The sequence below is a fragment of the Nerophis lumbriciformis genome, linkage group LG19 (assembly GCF_033978685.3).
Source record: "Nerophis lumbriciformis linkage group LG19, RoL_Nlum_v2.1, whole genome shotgun sequence".
Taxonomy (NCBI): Eukaryota; Metazoa; Chordata; class Actinopteri; order Syngnathiformes; family Syngnathidae; genus Nerophis; species Nerophis lumbriciformis.
Genome location: NC_084566.2, coordinates 41884125 through 41906624, shown reverse-complemented (window position 1 = coordinate 41906624; position 22500 = coordinate 41884125). Strand labels below are relative to the sequence as shown.

Genomic DNA, 22500 nt, shown 5'->3' with positions numbered 1-22500 from the left:
ATATATATATATATATATATATATATATATATATATAAATAAAATAAAGACTCGACTTTCAGTGAATTCTACCTATATATATATATATATATATATATATATATATATATATATATATATATACACATCCTGAAAATATGCAAACAAAACTGTGTTTAGATAATTGATACTTCAAACTTGCATAAATAAATCTTAAGGAATATAACATAACTTGGCTTCTGAGAGCTTCAAAATGTAATAAATAAAATGCTAAAGTTGTTGATAAACAAGCAATTATTTTAATAATTAAATATGGTCATTTTAAATGAATTATTATGATCATTTAAAATTAATTATTTCAAATATGTTTATTTTAATGTATAATTCTATGGCTGCATGTAATAAGGAGTCAGAAAAAATACAAATAAAAATGCAATTAATTTTGATGTTTTTAGCAAAATATAGTAAACATTTATTTTTTAAATTAATAAATATATTTATTTTTAGGTAAGATAAACATAATAATACAATTTATCCCTAGTCTGGATGATTTAGTTCTTTACCCTGTTGTCCTCCCGTCTTGAAAAAAGGCTGTCCTCACTCAGGTCCGCAAGGACCTGGAGGGGGCGTGGCCTCCAGCTCCGGCTGAAAATCGGGAGATTTTCGGGAGAATATTTGTCCCGGGAGGTTTTCGGGTGAGGCACTGAATTTCGGGAGTCTCCCGGAAAATTCGTGAGGGTTGGCAAGTATGCGTCAGACAAGGCAGCAAACAAATATTCAATGATTACTTTTAAACTCGTAAAAAAGACATTTAAATATTGTGTCATCTGTCTCAGAAATGTTCACATTTCAGCTTCCAGGAATTCTACTTCTAACTAGAGAAAACATGTTGAAGTAAATTGTTTTACACACACACATACATACACACTCTTATAATTGTTACCTTCTTGAGACCTCCGAAAAATGCCTCCCTCTTTAGGACCAGCCTTGCTAGATATATAAAGATTTGTATTTACAACATTAATTAAAGCTGCAAGCAGCGTTGGTCGGGCCCGCGTATTTGGCAGGTGCTAGTCCTAAGTGTCCCAATACTTTTGTCCAGTTTTAGTAGTAAGTGTCCCAATACTTGTGTCAAGTTGTAGTCCTAAGTGTCCCAATACATTTGTCCAGTGTAGGTGTCCCAATACTTTTTTCCAGTGGTAGTCCTAAGTGTCCCAATACTTTTGTCCAGTGTAGGTGTCCCAATACTTTTGTCAAGTTTTAGTCCTAAGTGTCCCAATACTTTTGTCAAGTTGTAGTCCTAAGTGTCCCAATACTTCTGTCCAGAGTAGGTGTCCCAATACTTTTGTCCAGTTTTATTCCTAAGTGTCTCAATACTTATGTCCAATTTTCGTCCTAAGTGTCCCAATACTTTTGTCAAGTTGTAGTCCGAAGTGTCCCAATACTTCTGTCCAGAGTAGGTGTCCCAATACTTTTGTCCAGTTTTATTCCTAAGTGTCTCAATACTTATGTCCAATTTTCGTCCTAAGTGTCCCAATACTTTTGTCAAGTTGTAGTCCGAAGTGTCCCAATACGTTTGTCCAGTGGTAGTCCGAAGTGTCCCAATACTTTTGTCAAGTTGTAGTCCGAAGTGTCCCAATACGTTTGTCCAGTGGTAGTCCGAAGTGTCCCAATACTTATGTCAAGTTTTAGTCCTATGTGTCCCAATCCGTTTGTCAAATTTTAGTCCTAAGTGTCCCAAAACTTTTGTCCAGTTTTAGTCCAAAGTGTCCCAATACTTTTGTCCAGTTTTAGTCGTAAGTGTCCCAATAATTTTGTCAAGTTTTAGTCCCAAGTGGCCCAATACTTTTGTCAAGTTTTAGTCGTAAGTGTTCCAATACTTTTGTCCAGTTTTAGTCCCAAGTGGCCCAATACTTTTGTCAAATTTTAGTCCCAAGTGGCCCAATACTTTTGTCCAGTTTTATTCCTAAGTGTCTCAATACTTATGTCCAATTTTCGTCCTAAGTGTCCCAATACTTTTGTCAAGTTGTAGTCCGAAGTGTCCCAATACGTTTGTCCAGTGGTAGTCCGAAGTGTCCCAATACTTATGTCAAGTTTTAGTCCTATGTGTCCCAATCCGTTTGTCAAATTTTAGTCCTAAGTGTCCCAAAACTTTTGTCCAGTTTTAGTCCAAAGTGTCCCAATACTTTTGTCCAGTTTTAGTCGTAAGTGTCCCAATAATTTTGTCAAGTTTTAGTCCCAAGTGGCCCAATACTTTTGTCAAGTTTTAGTCGTAAGTGTTCCAATACTTTTGTCCAGTTTTAGTCCCAAGTGGCCCAATACTTTTGTCAAATTTTAGTCCCAAGTGGCCCAATACTTTTGTCCAGTTTTATTCCTAAGTGTCTCAATACTTATGTCCAATTTTCGTCCTAAGTGTCCCAATACTTTTGTCAAGTTGTAGTCCGAAGTGTCCCAATACGTTTGTCCAGTGGTAGTCCGAAGTGTCCCAATACTTTTGTCAAGTTGTAGTCCGAAGTGTCCCAATACGTTTGTCCAGTGGTAGTCCGAAGTGTCCCAATACTTATGTCAAGTTTTAGTCCTATGTGTCCCAATCCGTTTGTCAAATTTTAGTCCTAAGTGTCCCAAAACTTTTGTCCAGTTTTAGTCCAAAGTGTCCCAATACTTTTTTCCAGTTTTAGTCGTAAGTGTCCCAATAATTTTGTCAAGTTTTAGTCCCAGGTGGCCCAATACTTTTGTCAAGTTTTAGTCGTAAGTGTTCCAATACTTTTGTCCAGTTTTAGTCCTAAGTGTCCCAATACATTTGTCCAGTGTAGGTGTCCCAATACTTTTTTCCAGTGGTAGTCCTAAGTGTCCCAATACTTTTGTCAAGTTGTAGTCCTAAGTGTCCCAATACTTTTGTCAAGTTGTAGTCCTAAGTGTCCCAATACTTCTGTCCAGTGTAGGTGTCCCAATACTTTTGTCCAGTTTTAGTAGTAAGTGTCCCAATACTTGTGTCAAGTTGTAGTCCTAAGTGTCCCAATACTTTTGTCCAGTGTAGGTGTCCCAATACTTTTGTCAAGTTTTAGTCCTAAGTGTCCCAATACTTTTGTCAAGTTGTAGTCCTAAGTGTCCCAATACTTTTGTCCAGTGTAGGTGTCCCAATACTTTTGTCAAGTTTTAGTCCTAAGTGTCCCAATACTTTTGTCAAGTTGTAGTCCTAAGTGTCCCAATACTTCTGTCCAGAGTAGGTGTCCCAATACTTTTGTCCAGTTTTATTCCTAAGTGTCTCAATACTTATGTCCAATTTTCGTCCTAAGTGTCCCAATACTTTTGTCAAGTTGTAGTCCGAAGTGTCCCAATACGTTTGTCCAGTGGTAGTCCGAAGTGTCCCAATACTTTTGTCAAGTTGTAGTCCGAAGTGTCCCAATACGTTTGTCCAGTGGTAGTCCGAAGTGTCCCAATACTTATGTCAAGTTTTAGTCCTATGTGTCCCAATCCGTTTGTCAAATTTTAGTCCTAAGTGTCCCAAAACTTTTGTCCAGTTTTAGTCCAAAGTGTCCCAATACTTTTGTCCAGTTTTAGTCGTAAGTGTCCCAATAATTTTGTCAAGTTTTAGTCCCAAGTGGCCCAATACTTTTGTCAAGTTTTAGTCGTAAGTGTTCCAATACTTTTGTCCAGTTTTAGTCCCAAGTGGCCCAATACTTTTGTCAAGTTTTAGTCCCAAGTGGCCCAATACTTTTGTCCAGTTTTCGTCCTAAGTGTCCCAATACTTTTGTTCAGTGGTATTCCTAAGTGTCCCAATATTTTTGTCCAGTGTAAGTGTCCCAATACTTTTGTTCAGTTTTGTCTTTTTTTTCTTCCGAGGAGCAGTTTTTTCTCCGTTTTATTCAAAAATTGCTCTAGAGCGCAATTTTTAAATTTGGGGTTAGGTTTTTTCATTAGATAGCAATTTTTGCCAGTCCTGATGTGTGTGTTCAGTTTGGTGAGTTTTGAAGCGTGTTAAGCGGGTCAAATTACAGCTCAAAGAGGCAAAAGTGACTGTTTTTAGTACTTTTTTGTCTTGAAGGGGGAATTGCCAACTTCCTGTTGATTTTTGCCCGAGGAAATTAATTAATAAAAAGTAGGTCCAGTGTAGGTGTCCCAATACTTTTGTCAAGTTGTAGTCCTAAGTGTCCCAATACTTTTGTCAAGTTGTAGTCCTAAGTGTCCCAATACTTCTGTCCAGAGTAGGTGTCCCAATACTTTTGTCCAGTTTTATTCCTAAGTGTCTCAATACTTATGTCCAATTTTCGTCCTAAGTGTCCCAATACTTTTGTCAAGTTGTAGTCCGAAGTGTCCCAATACTTTGTGTCAAGTTGTAGTCCGAAGTGTCCCAATACTTTTGTCAAGTTGTAGTCCGAAGTGTCCCAATACGTTTGTCCAGTGGTAGTCCGAAGTGTCCCAATACTTATGTCAAGTTTTAGTCCTATGTGTCCCAATCCGTTTGTCAAATTTTAGTCCTAAGTGTCCCAAAACTTTTGTCCAGTTTTAGTCCAAAGTGTCCCAATACTTTTGTCCAGTTTTAGTCGTAAGTGTCCCAATAATTTTGTCAAGTTTTAGTCCCAAGTGGCCCAATACTTTTGTCAAGTTTTAGTCGTAAGTGTTCCAATACTTTTGTCCAGTTTTAGTCCCAAGTGGCCCAATACTTTTGTCAAGTTTTAGTCCCAAGTGGCCCAATACTTTTGTCCAGTTTTTGTCCTAAGTGTCCCAATACTTTTGTTCAGTGGTATTCCTAAGTGTCCCAATATTTTTTTCCAGTGTAAGTGTCCCAATACTTTTGTTCGGTTTTGTCATTTTTTTCTTCCGAGGAGCAGTTTTTTCTCCGTTTTATTCAAAAATTGCTCTAGAGCGCAATTTTTAAATTTGGGGTTAGGTTTTTTCATTAGATAGCAATTTTTGCCAGTCCTGATGTGTGTGTTCAGTTTGGTGAGTTTTGAAGCGTGTTAAGGGGGTCAAATTACAGCTCAAAGAGGCAAAAGTTACTGTTTTTAGTACTTTTTTGTCTTGAAGGGGGAATTGCCAACTTCCTGTTGATTTTTGCCCGAGGAAATTAATTAATAAAAAGTAGGTCTAAGTGAGACCTACATAGAGGTTTTTGTTTCATGTCTTTACGACATTTGTACTGGGAGTTAGAGGTAGTTTTTGTTTTAGGGGGCGCTAGAGCGCAATTTTGAGTTTTGGGGTTTGATTTTTTTACCAAAGAGTTTTGTTCGCGTTTATTGATGTGTGCGTCAAATTTGGTGAGTTTTGAAGCATGTTAAGGGGGTCAAATTACAGCGCAAAGCTGCGGAATAATAATAATAATAAAGAATAAAACCTTACAAATTCAATAGGTCCTTATGTCCCATTGCAATGGGCCATGCGGGCCCTAATAATATATACATACTATGCACATATAAACAAGGTAAGCTTTTTAATCTTCATTATTTACTTCAAGTTATTACAGTATGTCTCTATATACATATTTATTGTATGTTTTTTTTATTAATTTTGGCCAAAGGGGGTGCATTTAAATTTCCTTACACACACTTGTTGTTTCATATGTTGACCAGAGGGGGAGCACGTTTAAAACTGACAGAGTCAATTTGAATAATGTCTCCTTTTTGGGACCACCCTCATTTTGACAGATTTCACCAGCAGGGGTGCGAATGAGACATTCTCTATTACAGTGTTTTTCAACCACTGTGCCGCGGCGTGAGATACAGTCTGATGTGCCGTGGGAGATTATGTAATTTCACCTAAATGGGTTAAAAATATTTTTTGCAAACCGGTAATTATAAGTTACTCAATACTTGAGTAGTTGTTTTCACAGAATACTTACTTGTAACTATTTTGATGACTACTTTTTACTTTTACTGGAGTCATATGATTGTAAAGTAATGGTACTCTCACTGGAGTACAATTTAGGGGTAGTCTCCCCACCTGTGCAGGTGTTTGTGCATCACATGGTCCATGTCGTGTGTTCCTGCAGGGCCATCTCCTTGTACTACGAACTGGCCGACAAAGACTTGGCCTTCATCAAGCAGTGCAAAGACGGAAACGGCTTCCTCATCAACCTCATCGACTCTCCGGGTCACGTCGACTTCTCCTCCGAGGTCACGGCGGCCCTCAGGGTGACCGACGGAGCCCTGGTGGTGGTGGACTGTGTCTCCGGTACCCGGTCGTCCTAAATCGCCCTTCTCTCTCTCTCTTTCTCGCTCCCTCGACGCACACTAATCTGTCACGTCCTCACGCAGGGGTGTGCGTGCAGACGGAGACGGTGCTGCGGCAGGCCATCGCCGAGCGCATCAAGCCCGTTCTGATGATGAACAAAATGGACCGGGCCTTGTTGGAGCTCCAGCTGAAGCCGGACGAGCTCTTCCGCACCTTCCAGCGCATTGTAGAGAACGTCAACGTCATCATTTCCACGTACGGCGAGGACGAGGGAGGTCCTATGGGCAACATTTTGGTAGGCCACACACACATCCAGAAATAGTTCATTCCATTTAGATTTAGTTTATTTACCGTATTTTCCGCACTATTAGCCGCACCTAAAAACCACAAATTTACTCAAAAGCTGACAGTGCGGCTTATAACCCGGTGCGCTTTATATATGGATTAATATTAAGATTCATTTTCATAAAGTTTCGGTCTCGCAACTACGGTAAACAGCCGCCATCTTTTTTCCCCGTAGAACAGGAAGCGCTTCTTCTTCTACTGTAAGCAACCACCCGCCCGCGTAGAAGAAGAAGAAGCGCGCGGATATTACGTTTCATTTCCTTTGTGTGTTTACATCTGTAAAGACCACAAAATGGCGACAGGTTTCCGGTTCATGAAAAGACGCAATCTCTCCATCCGCACACGGACTACTATTTCACAGCAACTGCCTAAAGACTTTCAAGAAAAGCTGGCTACTTTCCGTGCATATTGTAAAAACAAGATAGCTGAAAAAAAGATCCGGCCAGAGAACATTATCAACATGGACGAGGTTCCACTGACTTTTGATATTCCTGTGAACCGCACTGTGGATACAACGGGAGCACGTACGGTGAATATTCGCACCACAGGGAATGAGAAGTCATCCTTCACTGTGGTTCTAGCTTGCCATGCTAATGGCCAGAAACTTCCACCCATGGTGATATTCAAAAGGAAGACCTTGCCAAAAGAGACCTTTCCAGCCGGCGTCATCATAAAAGCTAACTCGAAGGGATGGATGAAGAAAAGATGAGCGAGTGGTTAAGGTAAGTTTACGCGAAGAGGCCGGGTGGCTTTTTTCACGCAGCTCCGTCCATGTTGATATACGACTCCATGCGCGCCCACATCACGCTGGTTTTTAATATATTATTAAAGTTTGACTGACCTATCTGACTGTTTTTTTGACATTCCTTTAGCGCAGTTAGATGCGGCTTACAACACGGGGCGGCTTATAGGTGGACAAAGTTTTGAAATATGCCGTTCATTGAAAGCGCGGCTTATAACCCAGGGCGCCTTATGGTGCGGAAAATACGGTAACCCTTGTGCACCCCGAGGCCCCAAAACGGCCATTACATGAGGTCCTGGTTCAGTTTGAAGGATTTTTATTTTTTTTATAGAGAAAATTGCATTGTTTTTGTTTGCAACATTCTTAGAATAGGATATAAACATAAAGTATACACACAGACCTATTTTAGTCCCACTGACTCCCATTATAACTGCTGTTTTTAAAAGACTGCAATCCTGCTATGTGACTAAGCTATTTCTATGAAAACCGAATGAATCTCATTCTTGCAGATTGAAAAACAAGAAAATAATGCGTTGGTGTAGTTGTGCCTCCTAACTGTCAGATGGCACTAGAAAACTACAAACAGAATTGTCAGGTTCAAACACAGATGACATCTATTAAACGAGACAAGAAGCAAGGAATTAAACAGAGACAGAATTAAATTTGGCTCAATTTGAGGAGAAACGTCTGGGCTGCACGCCAGCACGCTCTGGCGAAAGATTGTACGCCACCTCTTTTTTTTGGGACTTTCCCTGTTTACACAACAACAGCTGTTTCTAAAGGAATGGTGGTGGGGGGGGTAAACAGCCATTGTTTTCGGTCACATTAACACAAAAGAAAAAGATGCCTCGGGCTTGGACTGGTCCTGGATCGAGCTTGGGCAGGTCTTGGATCAAAATAGATAACCCCCCCGTCTCCTCCCATCGTAGACAGCGGAATTTTCCAAGCCTTTGGCGTGGTGCAACAAAGACAGCCTCTTGTCTGTTCACTGGGAACTCAGAACGGAAAGTTTTTAGATAATTTACACCCAATTTTTCTGACAAGAATACTTAGAGCTTTGATAAGCGGAAATGAGTTAAACTGCCATTTAACCGCTGTGGCATTCATATATAACGTGGCAGATATAAATGTATAAAATACTTGAACAGAATAAACTCAACCAAGTCCTTTCGCTTTTTAGCTAAGTCGGTCGGCACTGTAAAAATTATCTTTTTTATCTAATTTATCAAAATCATTGTTGTTGTTAATTAATAACCTATCCAAGGCTGTAATTATCCAAATACAAATATTCCAGTTTGCACCCTATTTTTTAAGAAATATTTAAAATTTTGCAGTTTCCTATTACAAAATTAACAGTTTTTGACAAAAAGGCCATGAAACATAAAGTTATAGAAAAAAAAATGCTATATCAATAGATAGATCTGAAGTTTTTAAAAGATTTCAAACATTGAAATTAAAAAAAAATATATAAATGTTTTGGGGTTTTCTTTACATTTTTTTAATTGATTTTCAGACACATAAAAATTAAGTGAATTATCTAGCAAACATCAAATGCCGTTTTACTCCCCACAAGTAAAAAAAACAACTATATATATATATATATATATATATATTGTTGGAATAATTGTTTGTAAGTTATCACAAAAGAAACGTATTACATTATGTTCTTGATAAGAAGATGAATGCTGTCTTTCGAGGCCTAACAAGAGGAAGAAGGCTAGTGAAACTCCACTGTGATTTCAACACGGACAGATGGCAGGATCTGCTCAACTTCCAGAGGAACTCTCTTTGAAGTATTTCACAAACTCTCTTCCAACTATTTGGTAACCGAGGTCAACGCTATTTACGACCCGCTGCCCTCTTAAAGTCGCTGTGGTCAGGAGACGGGAGGGGTTATCCATTGTCCTCCAACACCTGCCCCAGCTGGATCCAGGAAGAGCCCAAGCCCGAGAAATCCTCTTCTTGGTCTTCAAAGCGACCGAAAACAATGACTGTTTTACATACTTCCCATTCCTGCTGTGACATGTGTTGGTGCGTGAACATTGAACATCTGAACAAAAGAGGAGACGAAAACCTTCTTCGTCAGAGCGTGGTGCAGGACTGTACAGAGAGTGCAGTGGCCATGTCTCTCCTCAATTGAGTCCAAATTGAATTCTGTCTCTGTTTGATTCCTTGCCTTTTGTCTTGTTTAATAGATGTCCTCAGTGTTTGAACGTGACATATATATATATATATGTGTGTGTGTGTATATATACTGTATATACATATATGTTATATATATATAAAAACAATAAAATAATAAATAAAATAAGAAACCACAGACGTACAGTCGTGGTAGTCCACTTACAGGATTCGGTTCAATCCTTGGGCGAGTAACCACAAACAAAGTGGTAAACATTTCCGTCCAATAGCTGTTCAGGGATGGGCAGAGCAAAATCATACGTGTTAAATTAGACGTTGGCACCGATCACACGATACAGATATTCTGTCTTACATCTTAGCCAGTGGAAGCTAGAAGAAGACTTATGAAGTCTACTTCAAATCTAATTTAATGAGCATACCATTAAGGATCCTAAGAGCAGTGATGGGCAAGCTACTTGGAAAATGGAGTAAGCTAAGCTTCAAGTTACTCTCCCTTAAATGTAGCGGGGAAGCTATCCCCGGAGTATTGTCGCAAGCTACACAGCAAAAGTAGCTCGCTACATTGAACAACATTTCTATCTATGGTCCACATGTATAATATCAATGTTCATGTAATAAAGGAGGAGGCGTACAATCTTTGGCCAGAGCGTGCTGAGACATTGTACAAGGGTACAGTGTCCAGGAGACTCTCCTCGAATAGAGCCAAATTGAATTCTGTCTCTGTTTAATTCATTGCTTCTTGTCTTGTTTAATAGATGTCATCAGTGTTTGAACCTGACAGAATTCCTGTTTTTTTTTGAGTGGTCAGCTTGAAGCGTCCCTCTGTCTCGGACTCCCTCCTGGTCATGTGACATGAGTGTCTGTTATGATTTTGCTTCCTGGCCTTATCTTGCCTCTGATTGGCCAGTTTGTAACGTTTGGCCCTCACCTGAGCCAATTGTGACTCATCATAGGAACACCAACCAATCGTCATGGATGTTCTCTGGATTTTCTCCATATTTCATGATTCACAGTCCATTTTCTCTCTTTGTAGCTTGTATCTTTGATGTAAGCTACCTCGCTACATGTAGAAAAGTAGCTAAGTGACAGGAAAATGTAGTTAAGCTACGTAGCTTAGCTACATGTAGCTTGTTACTGCCTAAGAGTAAGCGTGTATCGACAAGTTAAAAAGTACAACACATATTAAAGTAAATATATGTAATAAATCTCCAGTCCCTTTGCATATTTCATAATATACAATTCAACACTTCCATTTAACCTATAAACTCTGAACCCAATTTTCCCGCTCAGGCAGCCATTTTTGATGAATCAACGTTTGTGTTGCTACTTCCTGAACATTGACAGAGTTCTTCCTACCCACAGATCGACCCCGTTGTCGGCACGGTCGGCTTTGGTTCCGGACTACACGGCTGGGCGTTCACCTTGAAGCAGTTCGCCGAGATGTACGTGGCCAAGTTTGCTGCCAAAGGCGAGGCTCAGATGGGTCCAGCAGAAAGGTGTAAGAAAGTAGAAGACATGATGAAGAAGCTGTGGGGAGACAGGTAAAGAAACATCAGTCGTGTGTCAATCAAACAGATGCTATTTGAGTTGAACAATGATGTCATTCTGCTGTTTAAAGAGCCAGACTATTTCCAGGCCATCATCACAATATTCACCATTAACCTTAAAATTTTGCCAAAATGAAAAGAAGACACTTTTGTCATTGCACACAGCCAAACTCTGGCCCCAAACTTTTTAACTGGGGGCCACATTTGGGTTAGAGAATTGGGCCGGGAGCTGGGCTATCGATTTGTATACATACATATATATATATATATATATATATATATATATATATATATATATTATATATACATACATACACATATATATGTATATATATATGTGTGTGTATATTTACTATATATATATATATATATATATATATATATATATATATATATATAGTAAATATGACATCAAATTTGATGATAAATATGATACATATATAATGTATACATACATATATATATATATATATATATATATATATATATATATATTTACACACACACACATATATATACACATACATATATATAAATATATGTGTGTGTATATATATATATATATATGTGTGTGTGTATATATATATATATATATGTGTGTGTGTATGTATGTATGTATATATAAGTGTATATATATATGTATCTATATGTGTGTGTATATATATATATATATATATATATATATATATATATATATGTATATATATATATATATATATATGTGTGTGTGTATATATATGTATGTATTAGAGATGCGCGGATAGGCAATTATTTCATCCGCAACCGCATCAGAAAGTCGTCAACCATCCGCCATCCACCCGATGTAACATTTGATCAGAACCGCACCCGCCCGTTGTTATATATCTAATATAGACGATGCAAGGCATTAGTGAGGTTATAAAGCTTTTGCCTGTTAAAGAAAGGAGACTGATCCAATGCAGCACAGACATTCGCGTGCCACGCTGTCACGACCCAGACGCACACCAGTGCGCAATCATATGGGAGCCGCGCTGAGTGCACCTCCAAGCGCGTCTCGCTGCCGGCGACGGCCGGGTATGGGCCCAACGCTCCAGCGCCATCCATTTTCAGGGCTAGTTGATTCGGCAGGTGGGTTGTTACACACTCCTTAGCGGGTTCCGACGTCCATGGCCACCGCTGCTGTCTATATCAACCAGGGTCAGGCCCACCCCTTTCGTGAGCGCACTGCGCGCGGAGTGACCCCTGTTACGCGCCCCCGGCAACAGGGGTGGCGGGCAGGTAAGCTGCGCGGGCGGAGCGCGCGGAGTGACCCCTGTTACGAGCCCCCGGCCACGGGGGTGGCGGGCAGGTAAGCTGCTTACCTGCTGCGCGTGACGCCGGCCGCGGCGAAGGCGGACGAGGCGGGGTGTCGGTGCGGTGGGCGCGGTGGTGACCCTGGACGTGCGTCGGGCCCTTCTCGCGGATCGCCTCAGCTACGGCTCCCGGTGGGGCCCTCTCGGGGGAAGGGGCCTCGGTCCCGGACCCCGGCGAGGCATCCCTTCTCCGCTCCGTAAAAGTGTCCATCTCTTTTTCTTTTTTTTCTTCTGTTGTGGCATATGCTGCAGGTGCCTGCTCGTTTTTCGTATGTGGGTAACAACATTTAACTATGTATATATATTTACCAATTGGTTTAACTGCCACCCGCCAGAATCTATTTAAAATCTAATTTTTTTTTATTTCAACCGCCCAACCCGACCCGACCCGCGGATAAAATCTAATTTTTTTAAATTTCATCCGCCCGATACGCGGATAATCCGCGGACTCCGCGGTTGTGCCCGCAAACCGCGCATCTCTAGTATGTGTGTGTATATATATATATATATATATATATATATATATATATATATATATATATATATATATATGTGTGTGTGTGTGTGTGTGTGTGTGTGTGTGTGTGTATATATATATATATGTATATATATATATATACACCACCACCATGCTTGGTGCTCCTGGGATTAAAGGCCTCACCTTTTCTCCTCCAAACATATTGCTAGGTATTGTGGCCAAACAGCTCCATTTTTGTTTCATCTGACCACAGAACTTTCCTCCAGAAGGTCTTATCTATGTCCACGTGATGTGTAGTTGCAAATGTCCATGTTGTGTATTTATAACCAAACAATTCGCAGATATGTCGATCTAAAAACTGGCAAATTCACCAAGACTGCCAACGGTGCCGATGGCCAGAAGAATCCCCGCTCTTTTTGCCAGTTCATTTTGGACCCCATCTTTAAGGTGAAGAGCAAATATTTCTGCTCTGTAGACGACCGCAGCAAAGTATTCACGGCGTCTCCTCCCTCAGGTGTTTGACGCCATCATGAACTTCAAGATCGACGAGACGGCCAAACTGATGGAGAAGCTGGACATCAAGCTGGACGCGGAGGACAAGGAGAAGGAGGGCAAGCCCCTGCTGAAGGCGGTGATGCGTCGCTGGCTGCCCGCTGGAGAGGCCCTGCTCCAGATGATCACCATCCACCTGCCCTCGCCCGTCACCGCTCAGAGGTATCGCTGCGAGCTGCTCTACGAGGGGCCCGGAGACGACGAAGCCGCCATGGGTCAGTGCTGCATTTCGCTCGCCTCCCGGCGCTCGTATGACGGTGAGCACTTCCTGTGTCCTCCTCCCAGGCATCAAGAACTGCGACCCCAAAGGTCCTCTCATGATGTACATCTCCAAGATGGTCCCCACCACTGACAAGGGCCGCTTTTATGCCTTTGGCCGAGTGTTTTCTGGCTGCGTGTCCACCGGCCAGAAGGTGCGCATCATGGGGCCCAACTTCACTCCTGGGAAGAAGGAAGATCTCTTCGTCAAACCCATTCAGAGGTGAGCACTTTGGCACGGACGCAATGAGGCTTTTTTTCTGAACGCGTTGTCATCCAGGACCATCCTGATGATGGGCCGCTACGTGGAGCCCATTGAAGACGTCCCCTGCGGCAACATCGTAGGACTCGTCGGAGTGGACCAGTTCCTGGTGAAGACGGGGACCATCACCACTTATGAACAAGTACCGCTTGTTTGTGTTGGTAAAATCCCCGGTTCCCGAATCCGGCGGTGACGGGCCTCCTTGCCTCCGCAGGCCCACAACATGAGGGTGATGAAGTTCAGCGTCAGTCCCGTCGTCAGAGTCGCCGTGGAGGCCAAGAACCCGGCTGACCTGCCCAAGCTGGTGGAGGGCCTAAAGCGCCTGGCCAAGTCCGACCCCATGGTGCAGTGCATCATCGAGGAGTCCGGGGAGCACATCATCGCAGGAGCGGGCGAGCTGCACCTGGAGATCTGCCTGAAGGACCTGGAGGAGGACCACGCCTGCATTCCACTCAAGGTACAATACGACCAACTAAATGTACCCTATTTTAAAGTTAATGTACCACTGATAGTCTCACACACACACTAAGTGTGGTGAAATTTGTCCTCTGCATTTGACCCATCACCCTTGTTCACCCCCTGGGAGGTGAGGGGAGCAGTGGGCAGCAGTGGTGGCCGCGCCCGGGAATAATTTTTGGTGATTTAACCCCCAATTCCAACCCTTGATTCTGAGTGCCAAGCAGGGAGGTAATGGCTCACATTTTTATAGTCTTTGGTATGACTCGGCCGGGGTTTGAACTCACGACCTACCAGTCTCAGGGCGGACACTCTAACCACCAGGCCACTGAGTAGGTACAGACTATAGAGCGCACCGGGATATAAGCCGCACCCACAAAATTAAAATATATGTGTATTTTCCATATATATGCCGCACCCGACTATAAGCCGCACCCACTAAATAAAAAAATATACATTTTCCATATATTAGCCGCACCCACTAAATAAAAATATATATATATATTCCATATATTAGCCGCACCCGACTATAAGCCGCACCCACTAAATTAAAAAAAAATATATTTTCCATATATCAGCCGCACCCACTAAATTAAAAATATATATATTTTCCATATATTAGCCGCACCCGACTGTAAGACGCACCCACTAAATTAAAAAATCCCCCCCCCACATATTAGCCGCACCCGACTATAAGCCGCACCCACTAAATTAGATATATATATATTTTCCATACATTAGCCGCACACGACTATAAGCCGCACCCACTAAATTTGAAAAAAAATATATATATTTTCCATATATTAGCCGTACCCACTAAATTAAAAAATATATACATTTTCCATATATTAGGCGCACCAGACTATAAGCCGCACCCACTAAATAAATTTAAAAAAAAGATATTTTCCATATATAAGTCGCACCCACTAAATTATATATATATATATATTCCATATATTAGCCGCACAAGACTATAAGCCGCACCCACTAAATAAAAAAATAAAAAAAATTTCCATTTATTAGCCGCACCCACTAAATAAAAATAAAAAAAACATTTTCCATATATTAGCCGCACCCGGCTATAAGCCGCACCCACTAAATTAAAAAATATTTTACTTCCATATATTAGCCACACCCGACTATAAGCCGCACCCATTAAATTAAAAAAAAAAATATTTTCCATATATTAGCCGCACCCACTAAATTAAAAAAATGTTTTCCATATATTAGCCGCACCCACTAAATTTAAAAATGCATATATTTTCCATATATTAGCCGCGTCCGACTATAAGCCGTACCCACTAAATTTAAAATATATATATATATATTTTCCATATATTAGCCGCACCCACTAAATTAAAATATATATATATTTTCCATATATTAGCCGCACACGACTATAAGCCGCACCCACTAAACTAAAATATATATATATATATTCCATATATTAGCCGCACAAGACTATAAGCCGCACCCACTAAATAAAAAAATAAAAATAATTTCCATATATTAGCCGCACCCACCAAATTAAAAATATATATATATTTTCCATATATTAGCCGCACCCGGCTATAAGCCGCACCCACTAAATTAAAAAATATTTTACTTCCATATATTAGCCACACCCGACTATAAGCCGCACCCACTAAATAAAAAAAAAAAAATATTTTCCATATATTAGCCGCACCCACTAAATTAAAAAAATGTTTTCCATACATTAGCCGCACCCACTAAATTTAAAAATGCATATATTTTCCATATATTAGCCGCGTCCGACTATAAGCCGTACCCACTAAATTTAAAATATATATATATATATTTTCCATATATTAGCCGCACCCACTAAATTAAAATATATATATATTTTCCATATATTAGCCGCACACGACTATAAGCCGCACCCACTAAACTAAAATATATATATATATATATTCCATATATTAGCCGCACAAGACTATAAGCCGCACCCACTAAATAAAAAAATAAAAATAATTTCCATATATTAGCCGCACCCGGCTATAAGCCGCACCCACTAAATTAAAAAATATTTTACTTCCATATATTAGCCGCACCCACTAAATTAAAAAAATATTTTCCATATATTAGCCGCACCCACTAAATTAAAAAAATGTTTTCCATATATTAGCCGCACCCACTAAATTTAAAAATGCATATATTTTCCATATATTAGCCGCGTCCGACTATAAGCCGTACCCACTAAATTTAAAATATATATATATATTTTCCATATATTAGCCGCACCCACTAAATTAAAATATATTTATATTTTCCATATATTAGCCGCACACGACTATAAGCCGCACCCACTAAACTAAAATATATATATATATATATATATATTCCATATATTAGCCGCACCCGACTATAAGCCGCACCCACTAAATTAAATATATATATATTTTCCATATATTAGCCGCACCCACTAAATTAAAATATATATATATATTTCCATATATTAGCCGCACCCACTAAATTAAAAAAATATATAACTTCCATATATTAGCCACACCCGACTATAAGCCGCACCCACTAAATTAAAAAAATATATGTTTTCCATGTATTAGCCGCACCCACTAAATTTAAAAATGTATATATTTTCCATATATTAGCCGCGTCCGACTATAAGCCGCACCCACTAAATTAAAAGATATATATATTTTCCATATATTAGCCGGACCCGACTATAAGCCTCAGATATAAACGTTGTGAAATGAGTTATTTATACAAAAACATTTTGTAAATGTTTATTTACATACCTAAATTGTTTCTAAACAGTGCCTCTAACACGGCAGTAAAACAAAACAGAAGTCATCGTCATGGACCCACTAGCTGCGCAAGCTAGCTCTCCAATCAACAGACTCAATAACTCCACGGTGACGTTTTGGTGAATTTTCTGAGGAATTTGTGAATCTAAAACAACACAAAAAGAATGCCATAGTAAGTTAATAATACTAACACAGACACTCGTAAACGTGTTAGCATATTAGCTAATGCTAACGACGCTAGCGACATTACATTACGATAGCTCGTACGAATCGGCATGAAAACACTACTATCAAAAATGTGATGATTTAGTAAGTATGAATAGTTTTAATTATATTATAAAAATTACAAATGTTGGTTGGAGTGATGAATGAAGAATCCATATGAGTAGAAACGCCATGGACTGCTAGGAGACTGAACAGCACTGTTGTTGGAAGGGGAAAAAAAAGCACTACGAATAAATAGAAGGACACTGCAGCATCTGCAGTGAGCAAATTCGTCCAAAAGATGGCGCCATAGCAAAAACAATAAAACACCTCAGTGAATTTGCTTGTTTTTTTTATTAAAACGTTTTTTTAATTATTGCTGTCAGCGAAGAAAAATCCATGAATTAGGTCGCAGGGTTCAAAGCGTAAAAGTAGCGGCTTATAGTCCGGAATTTACGGCAGTGACGTGCGGTGAGGTTGATGGCTGGTGAGGCACTGACTTCATCACGGTCAGATTTACAAACATATGAACCCTAAAGAGTATCTTATTCACCATTTGATTGGCAGCAGTTAACGGGTTATGTTTAAAAGCTCATACCAGCATTCTTCCCTGCTTGGCACTCAGCATCAAGGGTTGGAATTGGGGGTTAAATCACCAAAAATTATTCCCGGGCGCGGCACCGCTGCTGCCCACTGCTCCCCTCACCTCCCAGGGGGTGATCAAGGGATGGGTCAAATGCAGATGACAAATTTCACCACACCTAGTGTGTGTGTGACAATCATTGCTACTTTAACTTAACTTTAACTTTACACATACAAACTATAGCACACAAAAAAGCATATTTAATGAAAAAAACGTTATTATGGTCTTACCTTTACTTATAAGTGCGGGAACAGTGGTGTTCGTGTTGGAGGAGTTGTGAATGAATGAAAAATGAAATCCGTGTTGCAGTCTGCAGGTGTACCTAATGTTGTGTCCCTGCAGTCGTTCACGGCTCCTCCGGCGCGAGCATTGTTGTTTTTGCACATTTTGGCTTCTTGTTAAGTGACTTTTTTTGGGTGGATTCGGTCTTGCACGTGGAGGGTTTGGGTGTGGGCTTTGGACGGTGTGGTGCTCTCGTCGGGGGGTGCATTCTGCGGCGGGGGTGCATTAACTGGCACCAGGAGGCGGGATTACTGCGAGCTTCACACAGTGCGTCTTCGCAACAGTTTTATGATTGCTCAGCACGAGAAATACGTTACACACATACAGTTGTTGACAAAATACACTGTACATTATATACCTCAGCTAACTAAACTATGGAAATGTATAATATAATTCATATAGCAATACGGTCTCACTGCACAGCAGGCCAGCAGTTAGCCGAGTCATTGCGCAATCCATGTTGAGGCACTGAGTGACGTGCCTCAACTGGCTGCTGATCACCGCACCGTCTCTTCTCAGTATTTGAACGGCAAATGTGAAAATTCAGCGATTTTGAATAAAAATACTCTAAAACTGGTGAAGTTAAATGGAAAATAACTTTATAGTATAATCACTGAATACATATAACAATTTAATTAATATTTTTTCTTTCCATGATGGCAGGTGAGGCCTCGCCTCACCTGCCTCCAGTGACCGCACGTCACTGATTTACGGTATGTTCAGAGGTGGGTAGAGTACCCAAAAATTGTACTGAAGTAAGAGTACCGTTACTTTAACATAATATGATTCAAGTAAAAGTAAAAAGTAGTCATCAAAATAATTACTGAAATAAGTATTCTGTGAAAAACTACTCAAGTATTGAGTAACTTGTGATTTATTTAGTAGCTATTAGAGATGCGCGGTTTGCGGGCACAACCGCGTAGTCCGCGGATTATCCGCGGATCGGGCGGATGAAATTTAAAAAAATTAGATTTTATCCGCGGGTCGGGTCGGGTCGGGTCGGGCGATTGAAATTTAAAAAAAATAGATTTTAAATAGATTCAGGCGGGTGGCAGTTAAACCAATTGGGAAATATATATACATAGTTAAATGTTGTTACCCACATACGAAAAACGAGCAGGCACCTGCTGCATATGCCACAACAGAAGAAGAAAAAAAAAAGAGATGGACACTTTTACGGACCGGAGAAGGCCCCCGACGCCTCGCCGGGGTCCGGGACCGAGGCCCCTTCCCCCGAGAGGGCCCCACCGGGAGCCGTAGCTGAGGCGATCCGCGAGAAGGGCCCGACGCACGTCCAGGGTCACCACCGCGCCCACCGCACCGACACCCCGCCTCGTCCGCCTTCGCCGCGGCCGGCGTCACGCGCAGCAGGTAAGCAGCTTACCTGCCCGCCACCCCCGTGGCCGGGGGCTCGTAACAGGGGTCACTCCGCGCGCTCCGCCCGCGCAGCTTACCTGCCCGCCACCCCTGTTGCCGGGGGCGCGTAACAGGGGTCACTCCGCGCGCAGTGCGCTCACGAAAGGGGTGGGGCTCACCCTGGTTGATATAGACAGCAGCTAGGACGGTGGCCATGGAAGTTGGAACCCGCTAAGGAGTGTGTAACAACCCACCTGCCGAATCAACTAGCCCTGAAAATGGATGGCGCTGGAGCGTCGGGCCCATATACCCGGCCGTCGCCGGCAGCGAGACGCGCTTGGAGGTGCGCTCAGCGCGGCTCCCATATGATTGCGCACTGGTGTGCGTCTGGGTCGTGACAGCGTGGCACGCGAATGTCTGTGCTGCATTGGATCAGTCTCCTTTCTTTAACAGGCAAAAGCTTTATAACCTCACTAATGCCTTGCATCGTCTATATTAGATATATAACAACAGGTGGGTGCGGGCGGATGGCGGGCAGATGCGGTTCTGATCAAATGTTAGATCGGGTGGATTGCGGATGGTTGACGACTTTCTGATGCGGTTGCGGATGAAATAATTGCCTATCCGCGCATCTCTAGTAGCTATTTTTAATGGTTCTTGGAATACAATTATAGTTGGTGTAAGCGTGTGTGTGTGTGTGTGTAAAACAATTTACTTCAACATGTTTTGTCTAGTTAGAAGTAGAATTCCTGTAAGCTGAAATGTGAACATTTCCACTGAGACAGATGACACGATGTTTAAATGTTCTTGAAAGTAAACATTGAATATTTTTTGCTGCCTTGTCTGACGTCACGTCACTTTTTACAGTTATGTGCACTAAATGAGTCAAATAATTCAGTTCCTTGTATTTTCACAGCTCCATGTGAAGTTGTAGTTTCCATGCTCTTGTCTCTAATGTGGCTGATGGCCACATGCAGTGTGTCTCTCCTACACTAGGGGGCGACTGTGCTCATTTCAGCCTTTCCAGCTATATTAGATGTAAATACAATAGAAGAAGATAATGCTACATGCTAATACATTAGCGGTAGTAACTTTAAAGCTACAGATCTAACAGATAAGTACATATTTCCACTACTTTTTGATGTTGATGGTATTGTTTTAATGTGTTTAAATGACACTTGTGGTTATTAGGATCTTTAGAGACGCACAAAAAGATCGCTTTTTAGTCAAGTTTTTTAGGAGGTTTGTGTTCTCAAACATGTGCTGACGTCATTAAATTCTCTTCTTTGGGAACATTCTGATACTTATTAAACAAGTAAGTAGGTCTATTTTATCATAAACTTTAAAAAATACTCACCTATTTCAGCTTCCTGTAGCTGTACTTTGTGCTTGTTTGATTGGTGAAATGGAATGACGTCACTATCGCTTACGTTGGATTGGTTAAACAGAGTCACGTGACAGGAAGCATGGTCGATCATTGTGATATAAATAAATGAAACGTAGTAAAAGTAGCGTTTTTAAAAGTAAAAATGATTTTACATAAAACTACTCTGACAAGTAGAATGTATCCAAAAAAGTTACGTAATTAAATGTTAACGGAGTAAATGTAGCGCGTTACTACCCACCTCTGGGTATATTGATACTGCTTGACAAGCTTACAATTTTATCGATATTAGGGGTGTCACTAACCGATATTTGATATCGATCCAATATCAGCAAAAAAAAGTAAAAACAGCTTACATCTAAAATCTAGGATATAAGTTTTGATACGAGCATTCCTGCAGCATGTTTACTTGAACAAATAATATATCCATCCATCCATCCATTTTTCTACCGCTTGTCCCTTTTGGGGTTGCCTAGTTTCTCTTGTTGTATTCTTATTTTACTGTTATATTTTTATTCTCATTGTTGCTTTTTATTTGTATTCTTATTGTAATATTTTTCTCTTTTGTTTCCATTTTATACCCCCATTATTTACTTTTTAAATTTGATCTCAATTCTGTACACTGCTGCTGGAATTTTAATTTTCCTGAGGGAATTCTCCTGAAGGAATTAATAAAGTACTTTGTATCCATCTATCTATCTAAGTCAGGGGTGCTCAAGCTTTTTCTGCAGGCGAGCTACTTTTCAATTGATCAAGTCGTGGGGATCTACCTCATTCATATATATCATTTATATTTACTTATTTATGAAACATATGTTTTCGTTAACAAGTTAAAAGGTGTTTAATGATAATACAAGCATGTTTAACACATATAGTTAATATTGTTAATAAATTAAAGGTGTTTAAAGATAATGCAAGCATGTTTAACACATATAGTTAATATTGTTAACAAGTTAAAGATGTTTAATAATAATGCAAGCATGTTTAACACATAGTTAATATTGTTAATAAATTAAAGGTGTTTAATGATAATACAAGCATGTTTAACACATATAGTTAATATTGTTAATACATTAAAGGTGTTTAAAGATAATGCAAGCATGTTTAACACATATAGTTAATATTGTTAACAAGTTAAAGATGTTTAATAATAATGCAAGCATGTTTAACACATAGTTAATATTGTTAACAAGTTAAAGGTGTTTAAAGATAATACAAGCATGTTTAACACATATAGTTAATATTGTTAACAAGTTAAAGGTGTTTAAAGATAATACAAGCATGTTTAACACATAGTTAATAATGTTAACAAGTTAAAGGTGTTTAAAGATAATACAAGCATGTTTAATACATATAGTTAATATTGTTAACAAGTTAAAGGTGTTTAAAGATAATACAAGCATGTTTAACACATATAGTTAATATTGTTAACAAGTTAAAGGTGTTTAAAGATAATACAAGCATGTTTAACACATATAGTTAATATTGTTAACAAGTTAAAGGTGTTTAAAGATAATACAAGCATCTTTAACACATATAGTTAATATTGTTAACAAGTTAAAGGTGTTTAATGATAATACAA

At 40.0% G+C, this 22500-nt stretch overlaps 1 protein-coding gene across 1 annotated transcript in view; it reads left to right on the top strand.

Moving 5' to 3' along the window:
- Positions 1-22500, top strand: part of LOC133618416 (elongation factor 2b) — a 45753-nt gene that overhangs the window by 13001 nt on the left and 10252 nt on the right. The window contains exons 3-10 of the mRNA XM_061978750.2: positions 5969-6150; positions 6234-6445; positions 10742-10920; positions 13077-13182; positions 13250-13502; positions 13573-13768; positions 13826-13949; positions 14022-14264. Of these exons, the coding sequence (XP_061834734.1) occupies positions 5969-6150; positions 6234-6445; positions 10742-10920; positions 13077-13182; positions 13250-13502; positions 13573-13768; positions 13826-13949; positions 14022-14264 (1495 nt within the window). The remainder of the gene's footprint in view (positions 1-5968; positions 6151-6233; positions 6446-10741; positions 10921-13076; positions 13183-13249; positions 13503-13572; positions 13769-13825; positions 13950-14021; positions 14265-22500) is intronic.